The following is a 15148-nucleotide window of genomic DNA, read 5'->3' as shown; positions in this document are numbered from 1 at the left end:
CCTGAGATAGAGGTAGTGCAGACAGGGCAGAGAAAATGCTGTTTCCTTCAGTGTATCTCAAAAACGGTTTGAGCTTGATGACGTCCTTTCAGAGGATATTACTGTAGTCCAGGTGGTGATCCTTATTGCAAATCTGCCTCAGTAGTTTTTGTAGACATCTCATGGTCTTTTATCAGGATCCTTGTGAAGAAAAAGGTAAGAACTGAGATGAATAATTAGTCATTTGCAAAAATTAACCTTTTTAAGTGCAGCTTAAATGAAAAACAATGTACATTCACTCACACAAATTTCCCTCCACACAGTTACACCTGAGGTACAGGTACATTTAACTCACAGAGTCAGAAACAGATGCTCACCCCACATGCACACACACACACACACATGCATACATGCATACATGCATACTAACACACGCATGCATGCACACACACACACACACACACACACACACACACACACACACACACACACACACACACACACACACGCACACACATGCACAAACTGAAATGTTTATTGGAAAGAAAAATCCAGACCTGTATTTGAAACTTTCATAAAAAAGCCAAATTCCACAAAGTAAAATCAGGCAGAGGATAAAATGTTAAATGGACTCCAGGCACAGAACATAAAGACCAGGAAGTTCTGTTCCTCTAAAAAAAAAAAGCAGAGAAACTCGTCCAGTTCTTCCCACCTTCTGTCTGAATTTCTCTGATCACTCTTCTCCTCCTTCTCTCGTCTTCTGTCTTGTGGTGTTGTATAAATGTGAGGTAGTAGTTTATCTCCTATTATATACATATATTTCTGTGTGAGGATTTTCTCAGAACTTCAGTGAGAGCCGTGCAGATAGTGTGGTCTGTGCTCTCAGTAGATCTGTACTGCAGAGAGTGCCGGTAGCCACCACTGTTCCCGCCCTCCCTCTGCTGTGCTCCCTCCTCCTGGCTTGCATTTGCTTGCTTCCTCACTCTCAGTCTGGCTGACGCTCTGTCTTATCTTTTTCCAGAACCTGCACAGTAACTTACCTGTATTTCAAGAGTCTACACAGGTTGCATTTTCCATGATGTTGTAAATTATCTGGTTTAAAAATGAAAACAGGAGGTTCATGTTGGAGGAGGTTTAAGAATTGAGCCCAGATCCTTAAAGCAAATCCAAACTGAATCCAAAGTCATTTTTTTGTTTTTTTAACCAACAATTTCTACATCTTCTCCCCATCATGAAAAAGACACTTAATATTCATATTGTAGCTGTGCAATTACATAGTATTATAACTATATATTATTTCAAAACAGGTGATATTACTCCACTAACGCTGTATCTGTATTAAATCAGCACATTTTCATGTTTGCTTTCAACACAACAAACAAATTACAACTTATTATTACTTTTTTTTTTACTTTCTATTACTTACTTTATTTAAATTATGACTTTCTTATACTGTGTATTCATGTGTTCTATGTATATGTAATGTGCACCTTCTTGAGACTTCTGTGATTGCTGGATGTGTCATCAGCCAGATCACAAATCATAAGGAATCCTTCCCTGAAGAAACTAATAAAAAATAGAAATAACATTTTTATTGTTGTACAGCAATGCAGTCCATTTAAGTCTCTGCTTTTTGGCTGAAATAAGGTAAATGAAGATTTGAGAAGGCCTAGAGTCTGAGTTTCAGTTTGTATCAAATGAGGTACTGTGAGTGCATTTATTGAAAATAAAATAAAGAAAGAAATAATTGCAAAGAAAACAGTGGATGAGGAAAAGCTCTGTCTAACGATACACTGTGAGACTATCCTGGAAGAATGCCTGCCTGCAGTAACAATATTAATCATCTTCATCATTATCATCTGCCCAGCTTTGGCAGGAAAGTACATCTGTAATCCTGAATGCACATTCACTATCACTATGGTGATCAGATATCCAGCAGAACCCAAGGACTGTGATTGCTGAAACAGAACCAAAGTATGACAAATCCACATATATGCAAGCAATCACCCATAAACACAAAGTCTACTCTATCATGGAATGACAGGTTATGTAACCTTGCAGTTTGCTTGCAGTTTGGAGACAGAGCTTTTTGTTTCTCACTCCACTGCGCTGGGGAAATGCTCTGGGAGGGCATGACGCAGTACTTCCTCGCCTTCATCCTCTGTCTTGTCTATATTTAATGCTTACAGATTCTATTTATCTCTTCAGAGTCACAATCATCATATTATTTTCAAAAGTCTTCATTTGGTCTCTATCCTAAATATCACAAAATTTTTAAAAAACAACTTTAAAAAGCAAGTGTCAGATTATGGCTTTCGTGACTTGAGGTGGTTGTTCGCACACTCCTGTTTATGTCCCAGGAGGGCAGCACTTTGCTCAAAGAGTCGCAGAGTAAAAATAGCAGCAGAGTGGAAGACACACTGTCAAAAAGAATATAAGCATATCTATGATATTTGTAATTACCGCAATGAGAAAAAAGATCTGTTTTTCTTTTCTTCTTCGTTTTCTTGTTTTTTCAGCATGAGGTCATGGTCTGTTTTATATGTTGTCATACTTTTTCCACAATGGGTTTTCATCCAAATATTCTTTGGAGACAGCATGTATTTGTGGCTGTATAGTGAGGGAGTAAAAATAATGTAACACATGACAAAATTTAAAGAACATTTTAAAATCAATTACCAGTTAAGGTGACATACAGTTCACAGAAATTGTAAGGAAATACGTTTTATATGGTTTTAGCTGCTTTTAGCTGCTTTCATGAACCAGTTTTTGTGACTTTAGTGAGAAAATGTGTCGTCGTGTTTAGGAAAGCATCCCCTGGGATCAGAAAGTAACTTGCTGGAATTTAGAATTTACTCATTTGCCCACCGTTCACCCATCATTTTCCACATGTCTCCTAGAAACCAAAAAGAGGCATCACTATGTCAACAGGCAACCTAGATTAAACCTCGATGACTCACTGGTCTAATTTCTGCATCCCTACTGTGGTCTTCTCTCTATGGCACTGTCAGGTTCACCTATGTAGCTCTCCATCACAGGCATGACCCAAAAACCTTTACAAACCATATCAGATAGCATATTACATTGCAGTAGACACAGTGAAAATAATCATTGGAACATTGTGAAACAAAAATTATTTAGATTCCCCAAAATCTATTTTGACAACCAAATAAATGTATGTTATTACATATAACATATATTTACATTTGATTATGGCAGCATATTTCCACTCTCATGATGAAAGAAAGGGTAAAAATATACCTTGGTTTCTTTGTTTGTTTTTTTCCCTTCATAATGCCATCAATACTGTGCCTGATTCATTTTTAAAGACTTTGCTTGGAAAGTTAGACCCAGAGCACATTCATTCATTCATTTGCAGATGGCATCACATTTTCCATCTTTCCCCAAGAGTTGGCTGTTCAGTTTAGTCAGTATAAAAACTGCTGCTGGGTGAAGGCAGTCACACAGCTGACCCCTGCAGTAGCACTGCGTTGCCTCCCACACTGAGATGTTAAGTCTGCCAAACCCCCGCGTTGAGCATGCTCTGACAAACCTGCTGCTGGATCTCTAGACAGGAATTTTAGCAGTCATCTGCTCATGGAGTGATTAGAAGTGACAAGAACAGTGGGAGGCCGAGGAGCTGAGATATCTGGCGGCGCGAGGCAATGCTAACAGCTGCTTTCTTGCTGGATCCACACACAAACTCACACCCTCGCACACACAAAAACACACACAGGCAAACACATACACAAGCTTTATACAGAAACATATGTTTTGGCTGTAACACAAAAGTTTAAGATCTTTTGTGAATACACATAACCTGCTGGTGAAAACTTTAAAGCAGATCAGGTTTAAGCATCAGTGCATACAATAAAATAGTTACAGCTGCTATATGTTAAGTAGCTATATGTTGAAATAACTAAAAGCTCCTACAGCCATGTTAGCAGTAACATGCTCACAATAATGCCAATCAAGGTCAAAGTAGAATTCATTGTCATTGTCTCTTCATTCAATGCTCACTGCTCAGTATCCACAGTGTTCCTTCAGTGCAACAGTGTACACACGAAAAGTCTGCAGGTTTAATCTTTACTGCGCTCACCGGCCACTTTGTTGTAATGGAGGACGTTGTGATGGTGATGTGAATGGTGTTCCTAATATTTTGTCCACTCTATTAACATACGTAAGGGGCCTCAATAGTAGGAACACTTTTGCATCATTATGCACCCCAGTACACCACCACCCACTATAAGATGGCAGAGTTGGATTGCATTAGATTGGGCAGATGTTTGTAATAAAGTGGTTGCGTGTGTATGTTCAGCTTAGTTTAGAGTGTTAGCATGCTAAGATTGGCACTAAACACAAAGTGAAGCTGATTGGAGGGCCCTCAGTTTTGCAGATATTTGGTTAGATATCTGTTGCAAATACAATCCATCCAGTGGTTGTTCAGATATTTCCCTCAAAACCACAGATGTCACAGATGGTGGCACTAAATCACCTAAGTCATTGGAATTAAGCATTTGGGAACCATTTCTCTGCAAAATATCATGGCAATGTATCCATATAAGGTGGTTAGAAATCACAGTATAAAGCAACCAATCATGTCACTAAAGGAGAAAATTTTCAGAAATGACTCTAAACTAAAAAGCTGTTCTGTTCAGTTGTTCTGCACGTCTGCACAATAAGTCTCTTTTGCAGCTGGCATTATGTTCAAGAAAGAAGTGCTGAGAAAGCTGAACCCACAGCAAAAAGATGAATGTTACACAGCACTGTGTTAGGGTTACAGAGGTGAAGGTTTCACATCACAGCATATTCAGCTTAAATACAAGAAATGAAGAAATGAGACAGGAAAAAACATCAGTTCTTTCATTCATTGCTCATGGTTACTCAGAGCGATTGGCAAACCTCAACAAAATTCACTTGCAGTGCAACCTGCGGAAGAAAGTTGTTAAATTATCCATAGCAACTGCTGTCCTGTTCAGGTCCACTGAGGACAATTAGGACATGTGACTTGACAAACACCAGCCAGCACTCTGATCAAATACAGTAGCAGTATTTACAATCTCATAATGCAGGCTGAAGAAGCTGCAGAGAAACCAATATAAGGAATGCCTTGTTTTCTCTTTCTTGCACCTCACCACCCACCTCACCTCCTACACAGTTGCATAATGTAGGCAGTTATTTAAAAAAGCGATATCACATTTACACCACAAATCATAAATAGATGAATAAATAACAAATAACCAGATAATGATGCAGCAACTATGTGCTGTTTAAAATTTCACTAGATCAGTTCCTCATGAACTCCTGATGACATTAAAATCAGGGTTTGATTAATTCTGGTGGAACAGTTTTAGAACATATGAAAAAAAACCCTCCAAAATAATGAAGTCATTTCCTTTTAATAATGAAGTAATCCTCGTTATTATCTTTTATCAGTAATTTCCTTGATGTAGTTCCACTTCTTTTTCCTCCTGTTTTTTGTTCATTATTTTGAAGTACTTGACTTGAAATAAACTTGACTTGACTGGTGCAACCCTTTGAGGACATCATACCACAATGTCCTCAACCAGTCCAGTAAATGATGTTTCTACTGTAATGTTCAGGGCCTGTGCAGAAATATAACCAAATACAATAGACTATAATCATGCAAAGCCTTTTTTCTTTTTTTTAAACCATGGACAAAGGCTTAAAGAAGGGTCAACATAATATTTCCGCAAGTGTCATTAGAGTGGTGAAAACTAGCTAACACTGCCATCTAGTGGATATACAGTGATTCGACAGAACAGGTCATATATAGTGTTGTTCTCTTTGATAAAGGCTGCAGTATGCCACATGGGGACACCACAGGCGTTGCCACATATCTTAGTCGATCCACTGACTGAAAAAAGTAGCATGTGTACATTCAGCCAGTTAGGTTGAACCACTTCACATCTATGAATGCTGCCCCTATAAAACAGTTTCACCATCACCACTACCAGATAAACCCATTAGGAGAGAAAATAACACAATTTAGCAATTTGTACAAGGGACAGTTTGTCTCAAACAAGACATAACCACACATCCATCCTCCAACTGCACACAATACTTTCGAGCACCCAGTTTCCACTAATTGTCCACTTTTCCACTTCAGAGAAATGAGGTGACAAAATTGCTGCAATTGGATTCTTCAGAAGATTGTTGCAGTGGACCCACACTGGCAGCGCCTCCTCTGCCTCAGCACTGATAATACAACTGTTTGGCCGTTTGATGTTACCACTTGTTGGCAGCCGTGGCCTTTTTGTCTCTGATTTCTCTGCCCTGTTTTCACTGTCCCACACCCACTCATCCCCTGAAGGCAGAGAAGTATTCCACTTTGTCATTATGGCTGTTTTCCCAATTTCATGATACAGAATAAGACTCTTGTCACTCTTTGTTCCCAGACCCAATGCTGGTGGTGACTGATGTCAAAGTCAATAATATTTAATATTATTAAATATTTTTGTTAAATCCTGCTGCTATATATTTTTAATTGATTAATGCAACTCGCAAAGGACTGTGAATTTTGTCCCCCATCACTTCCATTGAAATTGTGTTAGGAAGAGATTTTTTAACAACCACCATGAATAGAGGAATTATTACAGTAAGAAAAAAACTGTTTTGATAATGTACCTGTGGGCATGTGAATACTTAGTGTTTCTTTGTGGAAGTGGCATATTTATTTTTGATACTGTATCTTCCAGTATTGTGAATTTCATTTTAACAATTCTCTTTTGCAGCTTTTTCTGATGCAACAATTTCAAAGTTTATTCCCAAAAAAGCAGCTTGATTCTACCAACACGGTATCTACGTTTATCTGGTTGAATTGGCTGTGATAATTGTTTACACGATGAACCATTGACATTTAGATAAATACTGCTCTTTGGACAGCAGATGGGATTTTATCATATAGAGACATTAAATAGGAAGTGATAATGTAAGAGTCAACAGAGATAACCACAATAAAAATGAGATATTGAACATCTGAGATCACAGAAGGTAGCCCGACTACTAGGTCTTATGAATAATGAGATAAGCAGAATATTGAATCAGCACACTCTTGAGCCAGCAATACATTTTCATAAAACACATGATGACGCACACTGTGTGTGCCAAATGTGTACCTTTAAGTGTCCTAACTAGGTTTTGATATCATCATAAAGCACATTTTGCTGCCATTGTTTATAACAAGGGAGAAGGCTATCATGTGGCTTGATTATCTTGGTGGTGATTTTCCACATTATTCGTTTTGTTCTTTCTTTTCTGGTTCACTCCAGGTTCAGTCGTGCCGCGCTATTTGTCATCAAACAATCTGCATTTACAGAAGCACAGAATCCAAACTGAAAAGGTTTCAATGGCTAGAGACTAATCATGAAAGGAACTTGCAGCTGTTATGAGGCAATCATCAAAGCATTTTAAACCAACACTAATACGTTCTATTGTCTATCTTTTGTGTTATTTATATACATGACAGCCTATTTTTGTATTAGCTATACATAAGTAGTAATATATCTGACATGCATTCATTGTCATGTTTGATACACTAGGTACAGAAATGTAAAAGCTAAAAGACACAGGCTTACAATTTTATTTTAATTTACTTTTGGTACAAAGTAATGACATTATCGATCATATTATTGTGCAATGTTCTTTAAAGGGGGTGTTCTGTATATTTAAAAGTAACAAATGTATGCAAACAAATACAGTACATAGCAAATTTCATAAATAATTTCATACATACATTAATGCATGCAATGTATTAGAGTAATGGTCACTCTCTCTTTTATCTTACAGGAGGCGGGTGTCCAAAAGCTGGATGGTTTTTCAGAAATGCCCCTATTTCACATGATCCATCTCTTGGCAAACTGTGAAAGTTGCATGGTCAGCAGTGGCAGTTTTAGAATGGATAGTATGTGAAAAAAGAAAGAAGATGCTGAAGGAATAAATTCATCTTGCTGAATAAATGTGATATGATATCATTAATATAATAACTAATTTCATTACCAGTTGTCTCAAATTTAAATCATCTTTCCAATTTTTCACATTCAATAACATGTCCTGCAAATAAAGAAAGGATCCAAACTTCAGTATTAGAATACTGAATGTGAATTCAAGTGGATATTATTCATTAATTCTCTTTACCGATTATCCTTTAGAGGGTCAACAGTGGAGCTGGACCCAATTTCAGCTGATATTGTGCAAGAGGTAGGGTACACCATGAATAGGTCACCTGTCAATCACAGGGCAAACATATATAGAGAGAGACAACCATTCACACTCACATTCACACCTATGGGCAATTTAGAGTCACCAATTAACCTAATCTGCATGTTTTTGGTTTGTGGGAAGAGAATCCACACAGGCAGAATATGCAAACTCCACAAAGCATCAGCATATAACCCTCTTGCTGTGAGGTGATAGTGGTAACAACTGCACCACCCATATAATCTGAATGTCAAACTTTTGCTCTACTGAAAAGAAAATACACTTCTCAGCTATATGAATTAATATAGATTGTCTAATTGTCTAAAACAATACATATGGTAAACAACAGTGGTACAAGTGTGATCATGAGTTGGCATTGCTGTTGTCACCCATCATACAAGTGAATGAAGTGGTTCCTTGATCAGTGTGTGGACCTATGAAAACATTAGGCTGTTGAGTGTGATCAGCAAAACCACTTAAAATATTTACTGAGTCATGATTTTACTTATTTGGGAGTTTTACTTACTTAGGATTTGGGAAACTTTCCTATTTGACTGTAATTAACTCAGACAGGGCCTCCAAAAGAGTCAAGTTGCGTGCGTCTTGTCAGCAGTGTGTGTGAAATTGGCTTGTCTTACAATCAAATTACTTCTGATGACATTTTTATAGGATTAGAATAATAGTCATGCATGCATAATAATAGACATGCACTCCCAAACTGAGGTCCATTCCACTGTCCCTATTGAATGACAAGATAAACCTGATTCATCTCCTTTGCACATTGGAAATGCAAGTAAAGACAGACTTCTACAGCTATAGAACCATACCTATCCTGTCGCTTCCCTTCAATGACTTTCTTTTTGCACTACAGCCATATATTTACAATGTCATTTGCACAGGTCTACTGCAAATACTAATACTAATACTAATACTACTATACTATCTCATATATGCAGGTTTAGACTTTTTTTTTCACACTATATTATACTCTATATTTTTACTATATTGTGCCCTGCTATGTACTATGTCTATTTTTAAGCCCTGTATGTTCCTATGTGTGAAACAACAAACAGCATCTATAAAACTAAGTTAACATGTTATATGTTGTTTGTTTAATCCATATACAAATAGAAATGTAATAATATCAAGTTTTACAGTAAGTTATGTGCTGTACGTGTCACTTGGAGAACAGCGACAGGGAGCAGTGACTTCCTGGAGTTTTGTTGTCAACATGACATGAGATCACCAGACAACCAGCGGTAACTCCAGGAAGTCACTTTGATGATTGTGATGATATTTTTAACTTATGCACAACGTAAACATCTCATTTCTTTTGTTTTGGTTTCCCATGTATACACAAAGTCATAGTTAATTAATCATAGCCAGTGACAGAGCCTCCTATGATGGATTCAAACTAGTTTTATAGAGGCAACTGTTTTACCTCCACGTGGTTGTAAATTCAACATTCAATCACTTTAATGTGCTTTAGATATATTGTATTTGGAAACAATATAAAGAACAGACATGAATTCCTCCTCATTAACTTTCCCTGCTTCTGTCTAATTCAACTACCATCAGTGGCACAGAGGGTGACTCTTAGTTTTCTCTCTCTTGTCACTGATAATGCTTGGCAACCTTTAATGTTGATGGTTTTCTTCAATCATTTAAATGATCAAAGAAAACACATTACCAATATTCAATATACAATACAGCACCTGTAATATAAAGATAGCCTGTATGCAAAAGTGGAGTTTTAAGAATGAGAGCTTTGTTGGTATGACATGATTTACCAATTAAATAATACATAGATACAAAAGATTGAATAGAAAACATATGTAATTGACAAAATGTTATAATAGATAGAAAATAATAAATATTTTATATATTACAAAATATTAATTTATACATGTATTTGCAAGATGAAGTAAAAGCAGCAATTTTACATGTTATTACATCTTTCAATTTGATTTAAATCCAGTTTTACACTGTTATCCTTCAGCTATCCACTGACATGTCTGTGGATGCTGAAAGCAACTGTGGTTGTTTACAATTTTGTTAGTTTATCCCCAGATCATAATTATGTTATTATGTTCATTCATTCACTATCTGTAGGTAGCTTTAAATTCAGCATTGACCCTGGTGCTTTTTCAGTGCATCTTCATATATTTTAGTTTATTACAAGTCTAGTATGCCTGTGTGTGTGTGTGTGTGTGTGTGTGTGTGTGTGTGTGTGTTATTTTCTTTCTTGCTCGTTCATATTTACAACACAATTTGTCAAGTCGGATACACTCCCCATCGTTTTTCATCCTTATCTAACTGTACACAAGATGTCAGCGGGTAGTAGGAGTGCAGTCGAATCCAAATACGGTATTCAGCAAAGCACAAATATTGGGTTTTTACAAATATTTATGTCGTACAAATATTTTAACATTTTTTGAGTTTTGGGAAGGAAAAAAAACATGTCAAAAAGCTGATTTCCTTCGTGTGAGCGTCGTAGGTGTTTGTGCTCTGTCTGCTTGAGCTGTGTGACACTGAACGGAGCGTGTCTCTGTGTGTGGGGCTGCTAATCTGTATATAATAAACAAAACATTTAACGAATATGGGATGCTTTTTAGAAAACAAGGCAGTCTCAGTCTGAGCCCGGCCCCTGAGGAAAGTCTTTCAGCAAAATTGCAAAGGTGTCTGTGTTTGAAAGGTTTTGGTTTAATAAAACCTATGCGTGCACTTTTCTTTTTTTCTGACTGAGCAGCTGCACGGAGCTAACGGTTGCTAAGATTAAGTTCAGGGTTTCTGCTGACTGAGCAGTTTGTTTTGACGTGTTGGTGCCAGTGTTATGTTGGTGATTTCACCTTGTTTTTACATCACAAGCTCAGTGTGACACATTTCCCTGTACAAGCTAATGCTATTTTGGCTTTTTTGAAAAAATTGAATGTTAGTTTTATAATGATTTTTATGGTTTTTATGGTTTATGGTTATGGTTACACTTGCCATGAACCAATATTATATTTTGGAGTTCATAATTATTATAATAGTTTTTTGAAAATCCTAAAATTATAAGTGTTATAAAAACAGAAACAAAACAGAAGTATTACACCTGTTATCACTTTTATTTGAATACTAATACTGTACAAATAATTTTGCTGCCTCAACAAATAGACAAAATAAAATACAAATAATAAGCTCTCTGCACATCCCTAATAGTGTCAAGATACTTCAACTGTTGAGGCTTTTAAAGGAGAATAATCCTTGTAACATGAAGCAGTGCATGTCCAGTAGAAAATAAATATTAAAAACACATCAAAATTCTCAGGAGCAGCTTCATTACGTGACTTCATTCATGCAAGCGGGCTTCATCTTAACTCTGGCTAGCTGGTTTGCATAAATAATAATAATAATTTGAGTAAAAACACTTTTTTATGGATGCCTTGTTCAGTTGCAGTTAGTCATTCAGGTCATGCTGCTGGGGTCAGTCACACATATACACATATTGTACATATCAAATCAACTTGCTGGTCACTTATTCACTTTCATTGTCAGGGTTAAAGGGGGAGAAAATAAACAATTTGCTAACTTTTAACCACATGTGTCTCCATACAGCTTGCTGGAAAACTTACTGAGTCAGCTATTCATTCCAGTTTGCTCTGCTATGTTCCATTCTTTAATTGGAATTTCATTGTCTGCTTTTTACATGTGTTCAATAAACAGGCTTTTCATTGCTGTAGATTTTATTCACAGTAAAATGTGTTTTTCATCAGGTCGTCCATTCAAAACTGAGGGTCATTTGTATTGATTCTAGGCAGCTGGTGATCAGGTTATCAGTGACGCTGATCTTGACTTCGCTTTCTGTCACATACAGTTTGCCTGTCTCACATATCACCAAGCACATGTCAGTCACTGTGGATCTGGATCATAAAATATATATATTTAAAAAAAAAAACAGTTTCTGTAGGTTTTTGGCCACCTATATTATGGACTGTTGTATCTTGAAATTCACTAAAACAACAAAAATGTTCTGTTGCATTCATGATGTTGTACCTTCAGTTTTACATGAACTGTATCATATTTGGCACTAAACACTTAACTGATAGTGTGAATGGTTAATCTGATACTGTGAGCAGTTTGTAATTTACAATATTTTGCTGCCAGTTGACAGTCCAGTTGTGGATTCATGGCATTTCATGTTGGCTCAATCAGAGATGCCATTTCTGTCATGTAGAGTAAGACTTTTCACCTCTGTTTCTTTCTTAACTGGGTCTATGTCTTCCTCAGACTGTTGGGAGACCCTTTGTCCATTAGTAAAGGTCAATCGCTTGTGCACAGTTGTGTGAGTAAGCTGTGGTTTTCTGCGAGACGATCCTCTGCAGCGAAGCAACTCTCCGTAGGCCCTTTGGAAATCCCTGTTGAGGGCTGGATACAGGATGGGGTTAATGGCTGAGTTAAAATAGCCCAGCCACAGGACCACAGAGTGCAGTGTATTGGGGGGATTTGTCTTTTCCTTAATGCCCATGCAAGTGAAGAAGGTGAAGTAGGGGAACCAGCAGATAACAAAAGCTCCCAGAACAGCTGCCAGGGTCACTGTAGCTTTATGTTCTCGGGCTATGGCAGCAGTTGATGCTGTGCGTGCAAATGATGGAGTGGCAGCACGAATACGTCGCACCTGAAAGCATCGGTTAAGAGAAGGTTAGAGAGCCAGAAGACACATTAATGAGATGTGGGGACTTTGCTAATTCATTTATCTCAGGCACGTCCAAACTATTCCACAAAGGGCCATGTGGCTGCAGGTTTTTGTTCCAACCAATCAAAAGCACATCATTCGACCAATCAGCTGTCTGAAGACTGAGATTAGCTGATTATTGAATCAAGTCTGGTGTGCTCCTGCTTGGTTGGAAAACCTGCAGACACGTGGCCCTTGGTGGAATAGTTTGGACGCCCCTGAACTTCAATGCCTGTTGCATATGTTTGTTCTACTAAATTGTTGATCACTAATATGAAAATATACTTCAGGAGCTAAAATGGCTTGTTTCAAACTGAGGCTGAACTGAGGGGGTGCATAAAGAACCAGTATAAGCGAAATGAGGAGTTTTTTGAAGTTGAAATCATACAGAGATATCCCAGATATATTCCAGAAAATGTGCATTATACATCCCACCTTTTATATCCCACACAAATCGCACATTTTACAAAATGATAATAAACACTGACCTGTTCTCGTGCCACTCTGAATATGCAAAGATACATTCCACACATGACCAACAGAGGCAGGTAAAATGAGCTAAAGGCATAAAAAAGAACATAGTTGTTATTCCATTCAAACTGGCAGTAGCGATCCTCCTTGTCCTCATCCCCCATGCCCCAGTCCAAATGCTGCACTCTGTAGTCCACTGTGTTCCAGCCCAGGTGGATGGGCACAAAGGACACAGCTAGTGACAAGGCCCAGATGGCAATCATGGCCAATGTTACCCTTGGACGGGTAACTCTCCGGGTGTAGCTAAGGGGAGATGAAATGGCCAGGTATCGGTCCACGCTGATTGCCAGCAGGGTCAGTATGGAGGATGTACACAGCAAGACATCCAGTGAGATGTAGATGTTACACAGGACTCCTCCAAAGGGCCATTTCCCGCTGCGCAGCTCCACAGAGGCAGACAAGGGCAGCACCAGCAGACCAAGCAGGAGATCTGTCACTGCCAGCGACACCACGAAGCAGTTTGCAATGCGCCACAGTCGACGGCTGAGCCCCACAGCCAAACAAACAAGCACGTTCCCACTGATGGTTAGAATGATAAAACACACCAGGACCAGCCAGCGGAGAGCTGTGGAGATCATGGTGTCCTGTTCGCAGGCACGGGGTCACTGACACAGTGCTGCTGTCACTATCTTGGTAGAAAAGGTTCATGCACTTATCTCCACACTTTCCCAACTACTGCCAGTTCACATTGTCATCAGGAAATCCTTTCCATGGCTCCTGAGTAAACAGGTAATCAAGTTCATGAGTAGATCATTGAGTGGAAAGAACTTAGCCATCTTCTTTTTTCACAGTGCCACTGCTGTGGACCTCTGAGGTAAAAACTTCACTCTGGGGAAGAACAAGAACTATCATTAATTGAAAATTCACGTTTCACCATATAAATGACATTCTATCGTGTGTATTTCAGAAGTATAATATATTTATCATTCTAACCTTTTATGAAATAGTCTAACTGCAGCTGCCTGTTAAAGGTTGAAAAAGGTGGCTGAGCATTTGACTTGTAGAGACAGCTTGAGGACATAGCTTTCTGTCAGAGTTCTACGGGGAAGTGTAAACTTAGCTTGTCTTGCAGTCAATATTAAACTATGGTGATACAGTTTCCCCAGACTATTAGACAATAGTCTAATAGCTAAACTGACAAAACAACAAAATAATGGCAACAGTAAACAATACATCAGACAAGAGGCCAAAGAATAGACAACAATACATATTCTAAGTGACGCTGCTATATTTAAACCCTCATTCCTTTTTACAAAATTAATTCCTCTCTTTAAATGAATGTATGTACAATGCACTATGGTTTTTAGACCAAATGCATGCAAAAAAATATAATAGTATGCTTGGGTAGTAATTGTTAGCTAAATGTATATCCCTGACCTGTACTGTTTCAGAACTGGACCTCAACATTCACATTTATTAAACAAATATGACTGTTTGTCATAGAGAGGTACATGAGCCACCTTCATATGTCTTTTCTACTACTCACCAATTGTGTTGTACCATAGAGAGCAGAGGCAAATATATACACACTCCAATTCCACAGATTATAAAAACAACTATTATTCTTGGAGTCAAACGACCAGCAACTGGCTATGACGTTCCATTCTCTTTATGGACATACTATCTTCTAAACTCTATAAAGTTGCTATATACACCCACAATCCAATAGCCTTATTCTTGTGTGTTTGTTTCTGTTTATCAGAT

The 15148-nt window shown here is 37.9% G+C and overlaps 1 protein-coding gene across 1 annotated transcript; it reads right to left on the bottom strand.

Annotated features, from left to right (window-relative positions):
• Nucleotides 1–12385: 12385 nt before the first annotated feature.
• On the bottom strand, nt 12386–14022 carry hrh2b (histamine receptor H2b). Its single transcript, XM_053331125.1, has 2 exons — nt 13402–14022; nt 12386–12856 (listed from the first exon to the last, which is right to left on the bottom strand). Exons 1-2 carry the CDS (start codon nt 14020–14022, stop codon nt 12386–12388), a joined length of 1092 nt encoding a protein of 363 aa, XP_053187100.1.
• Between the last annotated feature and the right edge of the window lie 1126 nt (nt 14023–15148).

This window comes from Scomber japonicus, chromosome 13, assembly GCF_027409825.1.
Source record: "Scomber japonicus isolate fScoJap1 chromosome 13, fScoJap1.pri, whole genome shotgun sequence".
Lineage (NCBI taxonomy): Eukaryota > Metazoa > Chordata > Actinopteri > Scombriformes > Scombridae > Scomber > Scomber japonicus.
The sequence above is the reverse complement of the archived record's forward strand: the minus strand, read 5'-3'. Positions and strand labels throughout refer to the sequence as shown.

Bases quoted from the DNA above. Each gene is read 5' to 3' on its own strand.
- hrh2b (XM_053331125.1), bottom strand. From the start codon at position 14,022: ATGATCTCCACAGCTCTCCGCTGGCTGGTCCTGGTGTGTTTTATCATT. The intron at 12,857-13,401 runs GTCAGTGTTTAT...CGATGCTTTCAG, and splicing joins TCAGAGTGGCACGAGAACAG to GTGCGACGTATTCGTGCTGC.